Source organism: Poromitra crassiceps, assembly GCF_964638095.1.
Source record: "Poromitra crassiceps genome assembly, chromosome: 4".
NCBI lineage: Eukaryota > Metazoa > Chordata > Actinopteri > Beryciformes > Melamphaidae > Poromitra > Poromitra crassiceps.
Genome location: NC_139626.1, coordinates 8,595,251 through 8,615,045, shown reverse-complemented (window position 1 = coordinate 8,615,045; position 19,795 = coordinate 8,595,251). Strand labels below are relative to the sequence as shown.

General features: G+C 44.8%; 1 protein-coding gene across 1 annotated transcript in view; it reads left to right on the top strand.

The window, feature by feature from the left end:
* unc13d (unc-13 homolog D (C. elegans)) overlaps nt 1–19,771 on the top strand; it is a 25,046-nt gene extending 5,275 nt beyond the window's left edge. Inside the window, exons 8-34 of the mRNA XM_083635380.1 lie at nt 707–887; nt 979–1,023; nt 1,892–1,969; nt 2,060–2,129; nt 3,379–3,483; nt 4,520–4,612; nt 4,703–4,803; nt 7,196–7,313; nt 7,613–7,734; nt 7,859–7,949; nt 11,216–11,272; nt 11,396–11,493; nt 11,585–11,636; nt 11,717–11,850; nt 11,959–12,085; nt 12,587–12,739; nt 12,822–12,917; nt 14,397–14,603; nt 14,698–14,772; nt 14,847–14,926; nt 15,100–15,211; nt 15,563–15,634; nt 15,904–15,987; nt 16,101–16,221; nt 16,305–16,428; nt 16,581–16,804; nt 18,470–19,771. Coding sequence (XP_083491506.1) covers nt 707–887; nt 979–1,023; nt 1,892–1,969; nt 2,060–2,129; nt 3,379–3,483; nt 4,520–4,612; nt 4,703–4,803; nt 7,196–7,313; nt 7,613–7,734; nt 7,859–7,949; nt 11,216–11,272; nt 11,396–11,493; nt 11,585–11,636; nt 11,717–11,850; nt 11,959–12,085; nt 12,587–12,739; nt 12,822–12,917; nt 14,397–14,603; nt 14,698–14,772; nt 14,847–14,926; nt 15,100–15,211; nt 15,563–15,634; nt 15,904–15,987; nt 16,101–16,221; nt 16,305–16,428; nt 16,581–16,804; nt 18,470–18,582 — 2,933 coding nt within the window. The 3' untranslated portion in view covers nt 18,583–19,771. The remainder of the gene's footprint in view (nt 1–706; nt 888–978; nt 1,024–1,891; nt 1,970–2,059; nt 2,130–3,378; nt 3,484–4,519; nt 4,613–4,702; nt 4,804–7,195; nt 7,314–7,612; nt 7,735–7,858; nt 7,950–11,215; nt 11,273–11,395; nt 11,494–11,584; nt 11,637–11,716; nt 11,851–11,958; nt 12,086–12,586; nt 12,740–12,821; nt 12,918–14,396; nt 14,604–14,697; nt 14,773–14,846; nt 14,927–15,099; nt 15,212–15,562; nt 15,635–15,903; nt 15,988–16,100; nt 16,222–16,304; nt 16,429–16,580; nt 16,805–18,469) is intronic.
* The last annotated feature ends 24 nt before the right edge of the window (nt 19,772–19,795 follow it).

The following is a 19,795-nucleotide window of genomic DNA, read 5'->3' as shown; positions in this document are numbered from 1 at the left end:
TATGTTCTTGTTTAGTTGGTGCTCCGGGTGATATTTTGATAGTGAATTGATATGTTCTTGTTTAGTTGGTACTCCGGGTGATATTTTGATAGTGAATTGATATGTTCTTGTTTAGTTGGTACTCCGGGTGATATTTTGATAGTGAATTGATATGTTCTTGTTTAGTTGGTACTCCGGGTGATATTTTGATAGTGAATTGATATGTTTGTGTTGAGTTGGTACTCCGGGTGATATTTTGATAGTGAATTGATATGTTCGTGTTGAGTTGGTACTCCGGGTGATATTTTGATAGTGAATTGATATGTTCTTGTTTAGTTGGTACTCCGGGTGATATTTTGATAGTGAATTGATATGTTCGTGTTTAGTTGGTGCTCCGGGTGATATTTTGATAGTGAATTGATATGTTCTTGTTTAGTTGGTACTCCGGGTGATATTTTGATAGTGAATTGATATGTTCGTGTTTAGTTGGTAGCCTACTCCGGGTGATATTTTGATAGTGAATTGATATGTTCGTGTTGAGTTGGTACTCCGAGTGATATTTTGATAGTGAATTGGTACTTGAGAGGAATAACTTTGCGTTGCATAACACTTTATTCTGCCTGACAGATTGGGTCTATTGCTCATGTAGCTCTCTTTGAACGATGAAATGAGGTCATGTTACATATCACGGGGCGCTCTACATGACCTCTGGTGTGTCTTCTCACAGGGTTCAGTGACCCGTACTGCCTACTGACCATCCTGGAGGACGAGAAGGAGAGTCGGGCACGCAAATCCAGAGCCAAACCCCGCAAATGTGTAGTGAAGGATGCTGGGTCGGATGAGCAGATCTACCAAACAGAAACAAAGAAGCAGACACTGAACCCCATCTGGAACCAAAGCTTCGTACTGTGAGTCCAGATACTGTATCTATGTCTATTTGTCTATATGATGGATCAGGTTTGAACTTGTGTTTCTAGTCATTTCTTCTTTTATCTATAGAGAGTTTCAAGACACCGCTGGTGCCAGCTTCCACCTGGAGATGTGGTGAGGAAAATGTTTAGAACTCCACTTTGCCTGCATTCCCATTCCCCGAATTTGTGTTTATAGAGAAGGCAAAGTGAGCGCCTACTTCCTGCTACAGCACTGTACCAGAGATTTTAATTTGCCGTTTATTTTCCCATAGACATTTCGTAAAATGCTTATAAAAATAGTTTTACTTGGCCAAAGCAAACAGTTCAGCTATATTTAGAATCGGGGAAGACCGTAGAACATTTCACTCGGTACCAAAACTTAAAGCCCCATTCAGTAAGTTTTCCAACTGCGCCCTCTGCGTGCATTAGTATCGATAACGATATCGCCGTTCAAAGTCAACAAAACACAGCGCCAGAAAGCTCTATGTACATGTTGTGACATCGGGTACTCACCACGTGATGAAATAATAATCCATAGTTCTGTGAAACATCATTTTCGTAGCAAATCCGAATCGAGTTACTTCCTTGCTTTCATGCAGACAGCGCTTACGCTGTACAGCGCATGCGCGCATCCTTTTCTTTTTTCTATTTTATTGACACGGGACGCTGACAGCAAACTGCTTAGTCCCAGTGCTGGCCAATGGAGGGCGGTGTGGGATAAATAAAGCCGATTGGGGCTTTAAAAAACTATAACATCGAAAAAAATATTTTCTTTAACCCCGCATTTTTTTTTACATTTTGGTCCGAGTGAAATGTTATGCGATCTCTCCAGTTCCTAAATATATCTGAACCGTTTGGTTTGAACAAGTGAAACTATTTTTTATAAGCATTTTAAGAAATGTCTATGGGAAAATAAATGGCGGATAAAAATCTGTGGTACAGTGCTGAAGCAGGAAGTAGGCGGTCACTTTGCCTCTCTATTATGCTGTTGCTATTTTCAGGGATAAGGACGAGGAGGTGTCCCTCACTCAGAAACTAGAGGACGGGTTCAAAACCTCCAACTTCCACGGTTTAAAAAGGTATAACGCTCTCTGTGATTAGAAAGAGGCAACCAAACAGGGCAGAATGAACATAAAATGTTTATAACTTTTTCAAATGTACCCACTTAGGATGATCAAGGATGCCACAAAGGTGAAAGGAGAGGACGATTTTTTGGGAAGCGTTGTCCTCAAACTACAGGTAGTACATTCTCTAGTTCATTTCTACTTTGTTATTCTTCACTGTCTTCACTGAGCCCGGAGTTTGTTTTAAGTTTTGTCTACCAGAGGACCTGTTTTCTAACTCTGTATGGAATGATTGAATATATTGAAGTTGAAACTGATTATAGAAATCAAACTCATGATGCTCTTACCAAGTTTTTATTAAAACCATATTGCATTGAGAAGTCCTAGATATTAGTTTAATTGAAGAAGTTAAATTGACTCTTTATTTGTTCTGTTCTGTTCTGTTCTGTTCTGTTCTGTTCTGTTCTGTTCTGTTCTGTTCTGTTCTGTTCTGTTCTGTTCTGTCCTGTTCTGTCTTGACTTGCTGTTCTACATTTAGACTTGAGACATTAACATGCTGTAATGGAAAAATAGTTGAAATGCCTTGTTGATCCATCAATAATGAGTTGCCCGTTTAAAGCGTACATTAGGAGGATTTTATTCCACATGTTTACATCTGTGCACAGAGTCTCCCTGACAGTCAAAACGTTTACATCAGGAGAGCCTCGAGCTCTCATCTTCACACTCTCATATAGTGATAGTAGGGTGCCCTACCGACCCTGATCTCTGCTGTGAAATTCCATTAGCTCATACAAGTTCTAGTATATTTCCACTTCCCAGTCCACGGCCATTTTGATCTTTCATAAGAGACAATACAACCGTGGTGTAGTCACAAGACAAAATACATGTTATCTCCCTATACAGGAATGCTCTGCATGATGGAGAGCATCTTAGAACAGCCATAGATCATTATGGAACAGTCGATAATGATCAACAACCAATTAATAAGCAATCAATCAATAATTTTACTGTCACAATGCGTTTTCTGCCATCAGATTGCAATCAGATTGTGCTTGACCACATTAACCTGATTCCATTTACACCTGGCGTTAACATGCGTTTTCTGCCATCAAATTGCAATCTAATTGCAATCTGATGGCAGAAATGGGTGTCCTCTCAATCCGCATAAAGTTGCTGTATCCAGATTGAGAGGACACATTGTATTTACACTTGTGTTCAATGTGTACACAATGCATCCCTGACCACCTCCGGAGGTGGTTTGGCCGATCAGATTGCAATCCATCTTCAATGTGTCTTGCGGGGCGTTTACACCTGTACTTTCAAGTGGTCAAGCACAATCTGATTGCAATCTGATGACAGAAAACACATGTTAATGCCAGGTGTAAATGGCCTCAGTGTGACTGTTTCTACCTGTGTCCCTGTAGGATCTGCACTGTACAGAAGACAACTGGCACCCCCTGGGGCCAAGGACAGAGACGTACCCTGACCGGGGCCAGTGCCACCTGGACCTCAAGTTCATCCACAAAGAGGTAAAAACATCCATCCTCTAACATTCCCCTTGCTTTATATAGCCTACATAACATTCCCCTTGCTTTATATAGCCTACATAACATTCCCCTTGCTTTATATAGCCTACATAACATTCCCCTTGCTTTATATAGCCTACATAACATTCCCCTTGCTTTATATAGCCTAGCCTACATAGCTATTATTTGATACATGAGGAAGTGTGCACACCCTTGACTGATTTACAGTCATCAAAGCGTTTGCCTGTCGCAAATGACTTCCTGTTTTTACCAACACCGCTTTCCCAAGACTAGTGTCCAAACTTCTCCCCAAAACACACCATTTCTGCTCAACGGTGTCTGAGTGTGTCACTACAGCAGCCTTTCCCTGCAGTCCAACATGGCATCTCAAACAGTTCTCACTACACTCTGGTAGTAAAACTCGTGTGATCGTTCCCCATATAGTTCACTACTGTATATGATCAACACTACATGGGGAATAGTGAGTAAGTGAATGAGTGAACCATTCTGAACATGGCTTCTGCGACAAGCAGGTGAAAACAATCCAAATTTATTTAGTAAGATTATCGTTGGGGGCATTTTTGCCTTCATGGATAGGACAGTGGGTTGACAGGAAAGGTGGGGAGAGAGAGGGGATGTCAAGGGGACCACGGGTCGGATTCGAACCCGGCTCGGCCACGCAAAGCTCTAAGGCTTAGTGGTACACGCTCTACCAGGTGAGCCACCGGGACGCCCCAAAGCGGCCATCTTTAACCGCGATTAGGCTCTCCCACCTGGCCAGCAGCCAATAACATTTACTCACATTCATTCACACACACACACATGGATTGACAGCTACACCAACCAATGACTGCTCAAGACTAAACAATGACTGTTCCTGAATGACAGCAATATGATTGACAATTATTATAAACAATGAGATCTTCTAAACACTGATGGATCCTACCTCAACGACTGCACAGTATATGAAGTATTTGTCGCAGAGATGTGGAGGCGTGTACACAGGATGTGTGACATGTTTGTGCGGTGTGATCGACAGAGAGACGGGACGCTGAGCGCGGGCCGGAGCGCTTATGTCAACTACTGTGGAATTCTACAGCAGTTCGTTCAGTCCTACGTCTCCAAGCAGCAGGTACGGTGGAAGCTTGTGCTCGTTATGACGCTTCGACTCCTTCACAGCCGTATCAAACGTCTTAGCGTCACTTCACTTCTTCTCTCTCAGGGCGGCACTCCGTGGAAAGGCGAGCTGTGTGGCGAGGCTCAGAACCTCCTGGAGCTCTACGCTACACAGAACAACCTCTCTCCTTTCCTTCAGGACCTGGCGTAAGCAATTGAAATATCCACATATATATATATATATATATATATATATATATATATATATATATATATATATATGTATATGTACATACATACACACATACACATACATAAAACACTAGTCATATAGTAATACATAACAATTATGTATATATATGACAATAATTGTTGTCATACAGTATATACACTATCCCATACATAGTATTCAATAATGTAACTATATAGTTATCAAAAAGATTTTTTTTTTTATGTAGTTATTCATACATAGGCTACTGTACAAACATACAGTCAGACAGACATACATACGTACATACATACATACTTACATACATAAAACATGTAATCTAACACCACCACCACCATGTGAAAATCAGTGTAACACTCCTGCATTCCTCTCCTCCTTGTACCTTGTGAAAATCATATTTTTGTACAATATTTGAAACCGTTTTTTTGAGAGTTCAGTGAAAAGAGAAGCCAGCACTCCAAATGTCCTTTTATAGGATTTAATTAGTTCCTCAAACCTGGGCAGCAGACCACGAACGTTTCACTCAAAGACCTTCCTTAATAATTGATTGTACTTCCGGCATGACTGTATTTAGCCGTCTTTTTTTGCCCGACACAGCACAACGCTGAGGAAGGCCTTTGACTGAAACGTTCATTGTCTGCTGCCCAGGTTTGAGGAACTAATTAAATCCTATGAAAGGACATTTGGAGTGCTGGCTTCTCTCTTCAATTAATGAATGGGGGCACGGTGGCTCAGTGGTAAGCGCTGTCGCCTCACAGCTAGAAGGTCCTGGGTTCGATTCCCACCTGGGACACTGTGAGCGCTGAAGGAGTGCGTGCCCGTCCGCATGTCCTCGAGTGCCCACCGCCCGGGTGGGGTCATCAAAAGGGCCTTTCTGTGTGGAATTTGCATGTTCTCCCCGTGCTCCCTGGGGGGGTTTCCTTCATATAGGAACCCCTCACCAAAACATGCAATATCCTGGTCGCTGAAGTGGTGCCTCCTCTGGTCGTTCGGGGCACCTGTTCGGAGGGAGGGGAACTCGTTGGAATAGCATGATCCTCCCACGTGTTATGTCTTAATAATCTGAATAGGGATAGGGAATTAAAGATTATTTAAAGACAGTTGGAACAGTTGCAAGAAGCAAGGAACTAATGTAGCACATTTGAAAACATTCAATCTAATCAGGAAAAGATCCCAAACAAGCCACATAATGCACTTCACATTGTCATTGACGTGCCATTTTCTACTTCTGTTCCGTCACACTTGTGAGCTGGTGTGTGGATGTGTGTGTCTGTTCCATCACACTTGTGAGCTGGTGTGTGTGTGTGTGTGTGTGTGTGTGTGTGTGTGTGTGTGTGTGGATGTGTGTGTCTGTTCCGTCACACTTGTGAGCTGGTGTGTGTGGATGTGTGTGTCTGTTCCGTCACACTTGTGAGCTGCTGTGTCAGGGATGTGTGTGTCTGTTCCATCACACTTGTGAGTTGGTGTGTGTGGATGTGTGTGTCTGTTCCATCACACGTGTGAGCTGGTGTGTGTGGATGTGTGTGTCTGTTCTGTCACACTTGTGAGCTGCTGTGCGGATGTGTGTGTCTGTTCCGTCACACTTGTGAGCTGGTGTGTGTGGATGTGTGTGTCTGTTCCGTCACACTTGTGAGCTGGTGTGTGTGGATGTGTCATCACTCTGTTCCGTCACACTTATGAGCTGGTGTGTGGATGTGTGTCTGTTCCGTCACACTTTTGAGCTGGTGTGTGTGGATGTGTGTGTCTGTTCCATCACACTTGTGAGCTGGTGTGTGTGTGGATGTGTCGTCACTCTGTTCCATCACACTTGTGAGCTGGTGTGCGGATGTGTGTGTCTGTTCCGTCACACTTGTGAGCTGGTGTGTGTGGATGTGTCGTCACTCTGTTCCGTCACACTTGTGAGCTGCTGTGCGGATGTGTGTGTCTGTTCCGTCACACTTGTGAGCTGGTGTGTGTGGATGTGTCGTCACTCTGTTCCTTCACACTTGTGAGCTGCTGTGCGGATGTGTGTGTCTGTTCCGTCACACTTGTGAGCTGGTGTGTGTGGATGTGTCGTCACTCTGTTCCGTCACACTTGTGAGCTGCTGTGCGGATGTGTGTGTCTGTTCCGTCACACTTGTGAGCTGCTGTACGGATGTGTGTGTCTGTTCCGTCACACTTGTGAGCTGCTGTGCGGATGTGTGCGTCTGTTCCTTCACACTTGTGAGCTGCTGTACGGATGTGTGCGTCTGTTCCTTCACACTTGTGAGCTGCTGTACGGATGTGTGTGTCTGTTCCGTCACACTTGTGAGCTGGTGTGTGTGGATGTGTCGTCACTCTGTTCCGTCACACTTGTGAGCCGGTGTGTGGATGTGTGTGTGCCCTTGGCAGGAAGTGGGTGGCTTACGGTAAGCTGTACCAGACTTTAGAGGTGGACTCGAAATTGCTGCTGCAGCAGCTCACCAGTATAGAGTACCACTGGCGCCAGCAGGAGCTGCCTTACCAACAGGTACTGTACTGCTGAGATCTACTGCCACCTCCTAGCACGTGAAACACAATCTTCACTTCAGCATCATTATACTTGTTGATTCCAGTTGATTTGAACTGACCTCATCTAATTCCGTCATCAACCGGCCCCCATTCATTCAGCTATACCAGGGATCACATTTACATATATTTGTGTTTACATTCACCAGAAAACCAAACTTTCCAGTCAGCATTGTGCTTTACCAGGTTCCTATAAAAAAAAATCAAGAATTGTCCTTGAGGTTCATTGTGGTTGATGGAAGTGTTTTCATTTGTGAATAGAAACAGGAACTTGGGGACTCTCTTCATGATTTCCTGCAATACGGACTCCGTCTGGTGTCCAAATACAGAGACATCTTCCCCGCCACTCAGAGCGCTACTCCTAAACTACACACGCTGCTCAGGTACACCACATTATTTGTAGATGCACAATTAATTTCTGGCCCAATTGTTTGCATGTTCAGGATACAGATTTAGCAATACATATGCTTTTCTTCTCCTCCTCCTCCTCCTCCTCCTCCTTTTCAGAATCTTGGTCCAGATCTGTAAGACTCAGGCTTTTCAGAAACTGAACCCAGCTCAGTTTGAGCTGCAGGATGAGGTCATCGATGCTATAGAGGTCAGTAATCCTCCTAATAACATCATTGATCCAGGGATGTATTACCCAACGGGCCTACCGGCGGGCCCAGGCCCAGGGGCCCAAGAGCTCAGGGGGCCCATAACCCACCGACTGAGGTGGCCTTGAGCAAGGCCCTTAAAGGGATAGTTCGGTTTGTTTGAAGTGGGGTCCTATCAGCTAGTGAGATACACTAACTTAATTAGGTACAGTGTTCAGGAGTGAGTGCGCATTGTGGAACGAGACCGCGCACTCAGCGCAGCAGCCAAACCAGCCTTTTCTCTGTAAGTACGGGGGGTCAACAACTAAAACGTAATTTAGCCACCTAAAACACCTAAAACAACGCCCACCTAAACAAATCGACATCCGTGTACATGCACGCTCTATTTTGACAATTTTCAGCACTTTACTTTTTCGCAAAACAGCAGTTTCATTCGGCACTGCTTTTTCTCCCAACCGTACAACTACCGTATTCCTCCGCTAAAAGCCAGCACAGAGCACAGAGCCGCGGTTTACAAAACAGGAAGGCTTAGAAGAGAGATAAAACACTGACTTACTTTAGAGACAACAAGTCACCCGGCCTCTCTGGTCTGGGACGTTTTCCACAATTTATCCTGGGAATGGTGAAAAAGTTCTGCAGGGCACCCTGGCATCTAGGCAGCAGGCGCATCTCTCTGCCTGTTCACTCTCTGCAAAAGTTCCTCTTCTGTATTCTCTCTGGTTCATAATTGTATCCTCTTGTCACCAAGGTGAATGGCATATCATCCTCACTATCAAAAGCACTCATATTTTCGTTCGTGTATTCTATTTGTTGTCTTCACTAACAAGCTGGGAGAAATAACACAAACAGCTGATCTGCGGAGTAATCCAGCACCGCGGCTCTGTGCAGGCTTTTAGCGGAGGAATACGGTAGTTGTACGGTTGGGAGAAAAAGCAGTGCCGAATGAAACTGCTGTTTTGCGGAAAAGTAAAGCGCTGAAAATTGTCAAATATCGATTTGTTTAGGTGGGCGTTGTTTTAGGTGGCTAAATTATGTTTTTTTGTTTAGTTGTTGACCCCCAGGACTTAGAGAGAAAAAGCTGGTGATGCTGCTGCTCTGGGTGCCGGATCTCGTTCGACGCTGCGCCCCGCTTCAAGAACACTGTACCTAATTAAGTTAGTGTATCTGACTAGCTGATAGGACCCCACTTCAAACAAACCGAACTATCCCTTTAACCCCAACCGCTCCAGTGGAGTTGCTCAGTGGCCAGCAGATGTGAACAGGGCGCTCCTGAAAAAGACAGCATTGCTCTCAGTGAGAGTCCCATGAATAAAGCTTAAATTCATAATCATAATAATAATAATAATAATAATACTGAACGTCTTCGCAGGGCCACCGTGTGTCTTGCCTGGGCCTGGGATGAAATGATCCCTTACGGCCCCAACCCTTTATTTTTGACAAAATGTTTATGGACAATTAGAGAGATATTGTGCTTTTGGCTTTAATTGAGTGTACCTGCACTTAAATCCTGTGAGGTGAATGTATTTCTTGTTCTTGTGCCAGCTCAGTGGCCTTGTGGTTTGAGTGTCCGCCCTGAGACTGGGAGGTTGTGAGTTCGATCCCCGGCCGAGTCATACCAAAGACTATAAAAATGGGACCCATTGCCTCCCTGCTTGGCACTCAGCATCAAAGGGTTGGAATTGGGGGGTTAGATCACCAAATGATTCCCGAGCACGGCACTGCTGCTGCTGCTCACCACTCCCCCAGGGGATGGGTCAAATGCGGAGAACAAATTTCGCACACTCAGGTGTGTGACAATCGTTGGGACTTTACCTTTACTTGTGCTGTTGGATTTGAGTGTTCAGGTGGCTGTGCTGTAAATCCTAATGAGATGCTTGTGAATGTAAGATGAACACAGTGTGCTGCCCTATAGGGTGACGCCACTTTTGAAGTGCCCTCCTTCATCAATTTGACAAGCAAAACAATTTAGTCTGCCAATAAAAGGCTTAAATTTACATTAACAAACAATACAGGCCCAACACACACATACAGCAGACAATGTAAGACAATGTAGCTACTGTACCAAACAACAAATTAATTTAGACCATAGATTGACTTGAGCCTACAAATGCAATTTTAGGCTTTACACAGAAATACTGTATTCAATTTGAATGCAACTCATACATGTATCAAAGACATCTTGCTAAAATGCATTGTTTCCATCGTAATTGTTCAAAGGCCTGAATGAAGACTAAATGCCAAACCATTACAGAGCATGACTTAAAACAAACAAACAAACATTACACAGAGATCTAATGCAACTTCAGCACCACAGACAAGGAAGGCTCCATAACACCAAAGACAAGCTCAAAAACTGTAGCAAGCAGTCACTTCAGGTGAGATGATGTGACAGTGGGACCTGCAGAAGGTGAAAGCACCAGTGCCAACTTTAAGTTGGGAAAACAATCTCTCACCCTTAGTCTACAGTTAGTGACAGGGTGAGAGACAGAGATCTTTAAATTGTGAAGATCTCTCACCCACAGTTAACAGGCAGGGTTAAGAAAAGCCTGACTGTGACTTAAGTAGTTTTCAGCCTACCTTTTCTTAGCAGTTCCTCTGGTGAACAGGCTTTCTCTCAGCACACAAAATGCTTGAACTGGATACATTCAAATGTGATGTGTGTGTGTGTCTGTGTGTGTGTGTGTGTGGGGGGGGGGGGGGGGGGGGGTGATGTCAGGGGGCACCTACACACCTAGGCCTAATATATGAAGAAAATATGACGAAGCTTATAAAGAATTGAATTTGAATGTGTGGTGTGTCCCCCCAATATAAGGCAAATTGGCTGGCACCCTCGAGCACTCGCCCGATGCGATATATGGATAAACCTGGCCCAGATTCTTAGTTGTTATTCTGGCCTTAATTGTGTGTATGTGCGCTGTGAGGGGGGGCCCTTTATGTATCCAGGCCCAGGGGCCCGTCTGTCATAATCCTCCTATGCATTGATCGTATGTATTAGTCATTATCCGAATCTGATTTTCAGTGTAAATGTATTTAAATGACCTTTGATAGACCCATTTCACAGCAACCGTTTTGAGGTGGTAAAGCAAGAAGTAAAACAGGTGTAGCCAATACCATTAATGATGGTTCCATTCCATTTAGGTGTTCCAGTGCAGGGAGGGACCCTCATTGATGTTATTGGTTACACCTGCTTTACTTCCTCCTTTACCACCTCAAACGGCTGATGTGAAAAGGGCCCATTACTCATGATATAACGTTGTGTCTTCCTCAGGTAGGAACACAGGAGTGGTTCACCATCAAAAAGGGTCTGCATCAGCCAATGACTAAGGTAAAGATGTCATGAAAGTCTTATATGGATTTACGGCTTACATGGTTTCCCCCATTTTATTCCTCCTTTTCACAGCAGTCATTTCTTGACTCTTGATCTATTTGTAACTTCTCTGTCATGCAGGACCTGTCCGAGATTGTGAGTGCCCTCTCCAGGTTGATCGGGGAGGTGCAGCAAGACATCAAGCACAGCAAGGATGTCTACAACAAGGTGTTTGTGAGGTGAGGCGAGTTTTCAAAGATTCGAACTAGAGAAGATAGAGTGCTCAAGGTTTTTTCTTGTCATATATCTATTTCTCTCTCCTCACTATAGTGCTGTGCAGTTGGATGTCTTCACTGTCGTCTATCGCAGGCTTGACTCCTTGGTAAGTGGCAAAAGGAAATGTTGGTTTTATTAGCTGAACCCTTCCTTTTCTCATGCCTCAATCTCTCCTCTCCTCTATAGCTAGCTGCAGAGGTGAGAGACACCATATCCCTGACACTGGGACAGATGGAGCAGCCTCTCGCCAACAGCCTGTTCCCCCTTTACCTGAGCCTGCAGGCCGTCCACAAAGAGAAGACCTCCTTACAGAAGACGAGGTTAGACATCCACAAGTCCCTCAGACATACTCACACCACATAGTAGGAGGCAGAGCTGCATTCAGGAACATGTGATGTGATGTCAGCAGCGTGTTGCTGTTGTTTCAGAGTTGTCTACAAAGTGCTCGAGCTGTCGAACTTCCATGAAGGCTTCATAGATGCTCTGCCTTACTGGCTGAACCAGGCATTCAGCACCACCCAGGACAGAGTGAAGAAAGCTGTGCAGGTCGACCAGGTGACACACTTTACTCGTAGTATTTTACTCATTTACTGTTCATGTTTTTACTCATTGCTCGCATTTTTGTTTATCTTAGTTGTAAAGCACTTTGCAAGGTGTTATTATTATTCCTCCATAGTCATCACATCTTAAAACTGTTGATTGAAAAAGGCCTTCTTATAATTTGTTGTGTTATTCTTGGTATCTCATTTTTGCTATTTTAAATGTAGCCTAATATGCTTTTATTTTCAGTTTCCGTATTCTTGTATTGATGTTACTCTGTTCTTTGTAACTCATGTTTAAGTTTTTCTCAATGTTAAGCACTTTGTAACTAACAACAATAATAATAACTTATATTATTCTTGTTTTTTTAATTATGACTGTCATTAGTATTAGTTTGATTATATTGGACAGTTTATTTCATCCATAGGTGCATTCATCTCCTCCCTAGTCATTATTCAAATATATTCTTTCATCTTCGCACCCCATCGCCCCCTCTCTTCTCCATGGTGGGCCCAGCTTCAGCCCCTGCAGTCTGGTGCGGCGCCCATAAAGCACAGCTCTTCAGCAGTGGACCTGGTGGCTTGTGTCCACCCCTTCTGCCAACTGTGGGAGCAGCTGTCCTGGCCCGACCCCGAGGAGGCCTTCATGCTCATGGTCAAGCTCACCGAGGTGCGTCGTATGGTACATCACTCTGGTCATGTGTTACGGTACTTTACTGTCTCTGTTAACGGCGTGTTGTGTGCGTTTTCAGGATGTGTGTAAGATTGTGGTGACCTACTGTGGGATCCTGAAGGAGAGGGTCAGGGAGCTGTCTAAGGACTCCGACCACGGCATTGGCGTCAACATGGTGAGGAGAGGAGGAGGGAACACTATATAGACCCTTTTCACAGCAGCCATTTTGTGTCTAAAAGGCAGGGTAAACACAGGTGTAATCAAAACATTAATGATGGTTTCCAACTTCAATTCCATTTAGGTGTTCCAGTGCCGGGGCCCTCAGTAATGTTTTGGTTGCACCTATAAGTTTACCCTGCCTTTGAGACACAAAATGGCTGCTGTGAAAAGGGTCTAGTACGGAACGGCTTTGAATGTGTTTCTCTGATCTATTATCAAACTACTTTGGCTTCATCTAGGGCAGTGGTCCTCAACCTTGCCCCACTCAGGAGCCACATTGGCAAAAAATACTTTTGTAAGAGCCACCATCCAAAAGCGTCTCTTTCCTCGCTGAAACTAAAGCAGTTTGGTTCAGTTTGAGTCTCGTCAGCTCTTCAGCTCTCACCTTTCTGAAAGTCGGTACTGGACCTTGGGTGCTTTATTTTGTGATGTTGTCGGAAATGGGAGCTTTTGAATATTGTGAAATGACATTATCACAAAGCAGAGAGCTGTTCTCAGTCTGGTTTAAATGTTCGAGATTCCTCTTCATATTTGCGTTTCTTACATTCTTTAGCTATTTTAGGTTCATACTAAGCTAGTTTTCCCAATGTGACAGAGTTTGCACTTGCCTCACGCGCCTGCAAACAGAGCGCGACCTGAGATCAAATCGGCGGACCTTTAAAAAAAAAGTAGGATTTAAAAGAGCCACAACCACCCATGAAGGAGCCGCATGTGGCTCTAGAGCCTCGGGTTGAGTATCACTGGTCTAGGGGTACATTCATCTCCCATACTCAAGGACCGGCCAACACAAACTGAAATGTACATTTGGTTTTGGGCTGAGGTTAGCATTGATGACCACATAGCTTAGTAGTGAAGGTCCACATAGACACACACAGCTTCAATGTTAAGTTAGTCCACAATGACAACCATTTCCTCATGTGCTCGCTTATGTCCTCAATCCACCACACTCTCACGTGCAAACAAGACCGTGTGAAATAGCGCCCTCTTAGCCAGGTCAACCAATTAACAGCCCAAACCCCCTGACACACGCAAATCCTTAGCCTATCACTCACAATGGTGGCTATGATTGATCCCAGAGCCATGTAAGAAGACATCTCCATTCACTCCAATGGACCAGTTTTTTACTCTCAAGAGTTCCAGGAAGTAAGGTCCTGGATTAAGCACCACTGTCGAGTTGCAGCAAAATGGACAGTTTGTGTTGTACTTGGAAAAAAAAATTCTTGAAAATTCTTCTTGAAATTGTACATTATCAGCTTTATTTTAGCATTCAAAAGTAGTGCGAGACCCTTTCCTGGCTGTTCATTGGCTAATGAGTCACGCATTTTGGTCCTCCGCTGAGGCCGCTCTCTCTCTAGAGGACACTAATTGGTCCTACACAACCTCTCAAATGACCACTCCCCCCCCCCCCCCCCCCCCCGTCTCCCTCTCTCCATAGCTGTGTGTGGTGGTGAATGACCTGGAGCACCTACGGTCCGTCCTCACCCGTCTCCCCACCCAGCTGAACTGGGCGGGGCTGCGCGAGCGGACCCGTCAGGTTATCGGGGAGAGCCAGTTCAACAACACGCTGCCCTCGCAGCTCCAGCAGGCCCAGGGCAGCCTGAGGCGGGAGATCCGCTCTGCTCTGGACACCATTGGGAAACAGGTGCGTGAGCGTGTGGGCTCGGGAGGAGAGGAGACGAGGCTACGCTATCAAGGCAGAGTGGGGATGATGACGACCTTCCTCTCTTTCTCTGCAGCTGAACACGGACATTGAGACTCATGTGAGAAGCATGTCGACCAGGCGCAGGCTTCCCTCCAAGTCCGCGGAGGATGTGAGTGACCCTTATCACACACAAACCAGTACACCTTTCATTCAGCTTCATTTTGACACCTTTTCTGTTTTTAGGCTGTGGATCCTCTGATGCGCAGTCTGGAGAAAGAGTTGCAGTACATGAACGAAAACCTGGTTCAAGAGAACTTCAATAGGTACTGGACTTGCTTAGCACCTTTGTACAAACCAACTGGTAGTAGCTGATATTATTGCCATTTTGTCCACCAAGAGTAATGTTCCGGGGCAATGTAGAGGGACAAGTCTTCCTTCTTTCCTGGTCAAATCCCTGCTAAAAGCAATGTGTCATCATTTCCTCCCCCATCGGCAGTCTGCTGACCCCCATGTGGATGAACTCACTGAAGATCTTCGACCAGGTGGCTCGCCAACCGCAGCAAGAGGGGCTCATGGTGTACTGCCAGAGAGTGCAGTACCTGCTCAAGGTCAGTCCACTAGCATGTGGATAACATCAGTACTGCCGCTAACTGTCACAATTACTACATTCACACTTCAGGAATTTCGCCAGTGTTATTGACCTTATTCACTGCATTCACACTTCAGGTGTTATTTATTGGCCTTATTCAGAGTGAGCATGTACTTGACAACCTGTGCCCTCTGCTAATGGGACAGCATCTATAACCACTAGCTAGTTCACTTTGTCACAGTACTTATTTGTCAAACTACACAAATATTTGGTAGCTACGCCCGTGAGAGACGGTGTGCGCAGATTTGACTTAATGTCTGTGTGTGTGTGTGTCCGTGTGTGTCCGTGTGTGCGTGCGCGTGTGTTTCAGTGCCTGGAGGACTGCTTCCATGCCGAGGGAAATGGACTTTCGCTGGACACGCTCCACTCTGATGACTATAAAGTGAGTACTAGAGGCCAAGTTTCCCCCCGGATTTTTGTCCCATTTTCTCCCCAATTGTACTTGGCCAATTCCCCCCTGCTGTGCCGTCGTTGCTCCACCCCCTCTCTGCCGATCTGGGGAGAGTTGTAGACTAGCACCATGCTTCCTCCGACACGTGCAGTCGCCGGCCGCTTCTTTTCACCCGACAACGAGGAGTTTCACCGACAGGACGTAGGTAGCGCATAACATTTATGTTTGGCCCACGGCCCTCCATTCTCGTTTCTGTCCAGACTCTGAAGGCTCACCTGGAGCAAAACACTCTCAGCAGTCTGCAGCTGGTGGAGGAATTCTTCGAGAGGAAAGTATTGGAGCAGGTGAGACTGACCGCCGAACCCAAAACTCAGGTGAACCTGTGCACGCTTTGCATCGGTCTGCTCACGCTCACTTTCCGTGTCCCCCTCTCTCTCTAACCATGTGCGCACAACAGAAAGTGTACAGCGGACAGAAGTACGGTGCCGTCACCCTCCTCACATCCTACAAGAGGTCTGACCACAAGCTGTGGGTGAAGGTGTTGAATGCTGCCAGCCTCCTGCCAATGGACCATAATGGTGAGAGCAAACGCAAAACAAACACAAACACGTGGATACACACATTGGATGGATGTGTTTTGATGGTTTGGCCTCTTGTCCAGGTCTCAGTGATCCATTCGTGCAGCTGTGTCTGGAGCCTCGCCACATCTTCTCCGAGGTGGAGCCTCGCAGCACGCAGGTCCAGAGCTGCAATCTCAACCCCCTTTTTGATGAGGACTTTGAATTGTAAGTCGCCACTGTCCGTCTCATATCTTGTCTCTATTCTTCCTGGATCGCATTTAGATTCTCTTCCCAATAATCAAATCTCATGCATTCTCCTTGTACCTCTCACTCTGCCCTTGGTCACATTATTGCCACTCTCTCCCTCCACGTGGCAGCCTGGTGTCATTGGAGCAGTGCCAGGCTCGAGGGGCTTGCCTGGCGCTGACGGTGCTGGACCACGACACCCTGAGGTCGGATGACTTTGAGGGCGAGGCCTTCCTGCCCCTGAAGTCTGTGCCGGGGGTCGGCGGCGCAATGGAGAACGCGGCGGACGGAGCGGCGCAGGTGGAGGGCGACCCCGCGCGGATACGCATGCCTCTGATGCATCCTAAACCCAACGGTATGAGCTGGCATTTGTTGTAGTCCAGGGTTCCTGCCAGCAGTGTTGTAGTCCAGGGTTCCTATGCAACTAGGGAAAAGTATGGAATTTGATTTGAGTATTTTCCAGGTCTGAAAAGAGAGTGTGGAAAAATATTTGTGTTTCCAGACTGTCTATTGTGACGCTCTGACTATATATATCCCTAACATAAATGGGAGCTCGGCCTCTGTCTGTCCCAAGCTCGGGGTCTGTCTGTCCCACTGTGACATCATCCGTGAGGTCATAAATCCCACTGTGACATCATCAGTGATGTCATAAATCCCACTGATGACATCATCAGTGATGTCATAAATCTGCATTTATGACATCATCAGTGATGCTGGTCTCATTGGCCACACAGCAGCCGAGTTGTGGCCAAGGCTGCTCAGGGCCAGCTTGGCGAGCTGCAGGACGGGCGAGACCGCGAAGCGGCCGAGCCTAGGAATCGATTCCTAGTATATACAAAAGGAGCAAGTGGGCAATCTGTCTGTTGTTTCAATTTTTGTCCCACCTATGATGTCATAGGCATTTGTGACATCATTGATGATGTCATAGGCATTTGTGACATCATTGATGATGTAATAGGCATTGTGACATCATCAGTGATGTCATAAGAGCAAAATCATCTGACTGGTGATGTCATAGGCACTTATACTTGGGCAATTGTGACATCACTGATGATGTCATAGACGATGTGACATAATTTTGATGTCATCAGTGACGCAAAGTTGGGCAATTGTGCGCTTCGCATGCCAATAGAGCAGGCGAGGCCACACAGCAACCAAGCCTAGTTTTCAAAACTGACTGAGGCTCGAACCCACAACCTCAAAACTCATTGAGCTGTCAAACTCTGTGAGCCACTGAGTCTCAAAAGTTATTTCTGTCAGAGCTTTTCAGTCTTCACTTGAGAAGTTCTTCAAAGTCCACTGAGGCTCAAACCCAAAATCTCCAAATTGTCGTGTGGTCATAGGTGTCATTCACAATGGGGACATGTCCCCACCACTTTTCAACACAAGATGACAGACACCCTTGTGTACTCAATAAGTCTGGAAATTTGAGTCTCGAAAAGTATGGAATTTTGAAATGGAAAATGTGTAGGAACCCTGGTAGTTGAGTCCGAGTCCTGGACACATTTTCAGGACTCGTGACTTGAGCATTCATACATTCGGACTCTTGACTTATTTTGATATACTTTTTTTGTTACGGTTTTCTTTGTGTGCAATAGGCCCTAATAATTGTGTAAGGACAGGCACGTGTGTTCCACCTACATGTGGATTCACACTCATGTTCAGTAACTCCACACTCTGACTCGGGTAATGGAGATTTGACTCGGCCTCAAGATATAGTGACTTGACTACAACACTGGCTGCCAGTAGGTGAAGCAAGTTTGGATTTTGTGTGCTTCCATATTGAGACATTTTAAGATGTTGAATATTGGCTGCAAATGTCAGCTAATTGCAGTCTTAAGTGATATATCTTAACGTGATTTATCAGTTATGGTCGTAGTCCATCCAAGGCTTTCTTTTGTTATACCATTGTCTAACCAATTAGAATGCAAATTCAGGAACCTACCCAACTGAACCATTCTTAAAAATTCAAGCTTAGATGACGCAATCAATAATTAGTTTCTGTGTGTCCGTTTTCCAGATGATGGCATTTTGAAGATACTGGAGTCCAGGAAAGGAGAGAGGGACACACAGGCCTTTGTGAAGAAGCGACGACAGAGAGAGAAACAGTCCCAGGAGGGGATTCCGCCATAAGAAACACACAGACGTCGTCTTCCTCCAAAAATATACAATTTGTTTTAATGATCTATACCAAAAATCCACTCCGAATGAAACACTGGTGTTGGATGGGTTGTGTGGGTGGTGTGGACGGTATGCTGAGCATGGGTTTACCAGACCATCACAGTGATCATGAACACTCACTCACTCTCACACACACACACACACACCCTTATAGCTCCATCTACTTCCTGATAACCTTGTCTAATCAGTGCAAGAGAAAAGTATGACATCACATAACTATGTATATATAATATATAATATCAGACTACATTTGACACGCTGTGAAATGCCAAAGATTACTACAAATGTAAAAATGTTGTCAGAGAAACCTGTGATACATTATTTATAGAGTAGAAAAAGGTCTGGTTTTGACAAAAACAAATTTGTATGTCTGAGTTAACATGATAATCGTTAAACTAAAAATGAAAAAATATAATATGTAATTTCAAAGACTACACTAGTTTGACTGAGTACATTTGTCTTGATTGTGTTAACATGCTCCTCTCTTCCAGTTAACATAGAAGAATATTACAGAGAAAACCTGAGTGCTTTAACAGAGGCCATCTGTTGTAAATTCCAAAAACAAATATTACTGTATTTTTTTAAATATTTTGTTGTTATCAAACATCACCGATTTCAAATTTGTTTTGCAAAAAAATAAAAAAAAAGTCAACAATAAAGGCATAGTCTAGACATGCGCTACCAGCGGACTGGTATTATGGCCCCCATTGGCTGTATCATTATGGGATAGTCTGTCTGGATGAATATGCCCTTTACTTTTTATTCAGAGTCAGACCTGTTTTGTTAAAATTGCTAAACATAAGATAGGAGGTTAGCATTGTGCATTTGAATGTTTCATGGTTTGGGTTAAAGAAGAAATAACTGCAGGTCTTTGGGTTATTTTCACTAGTTCAGAACAGGGCTAAAGAACAGTGTGCTGGTCAAGAGCATCAATAGATCAATCCTAAATCACATGTTTTTCACTCCTTGAGCAGCACACTAAGCTGGCCATTCATCCGTATACCTCGTCTTACAAGTACAAAACCTGCTCAGTGCTTAGCCACATTTTTAAAAAGGACCTCAACATTTAATTGTGATTAGCCATTATTAAGATACAAGGCTGGTTTGGTCTCTGTGGAATCAGGACTGACTGGTCTGGAATCAGTGTTGTGGTGGGGGGGGCCGG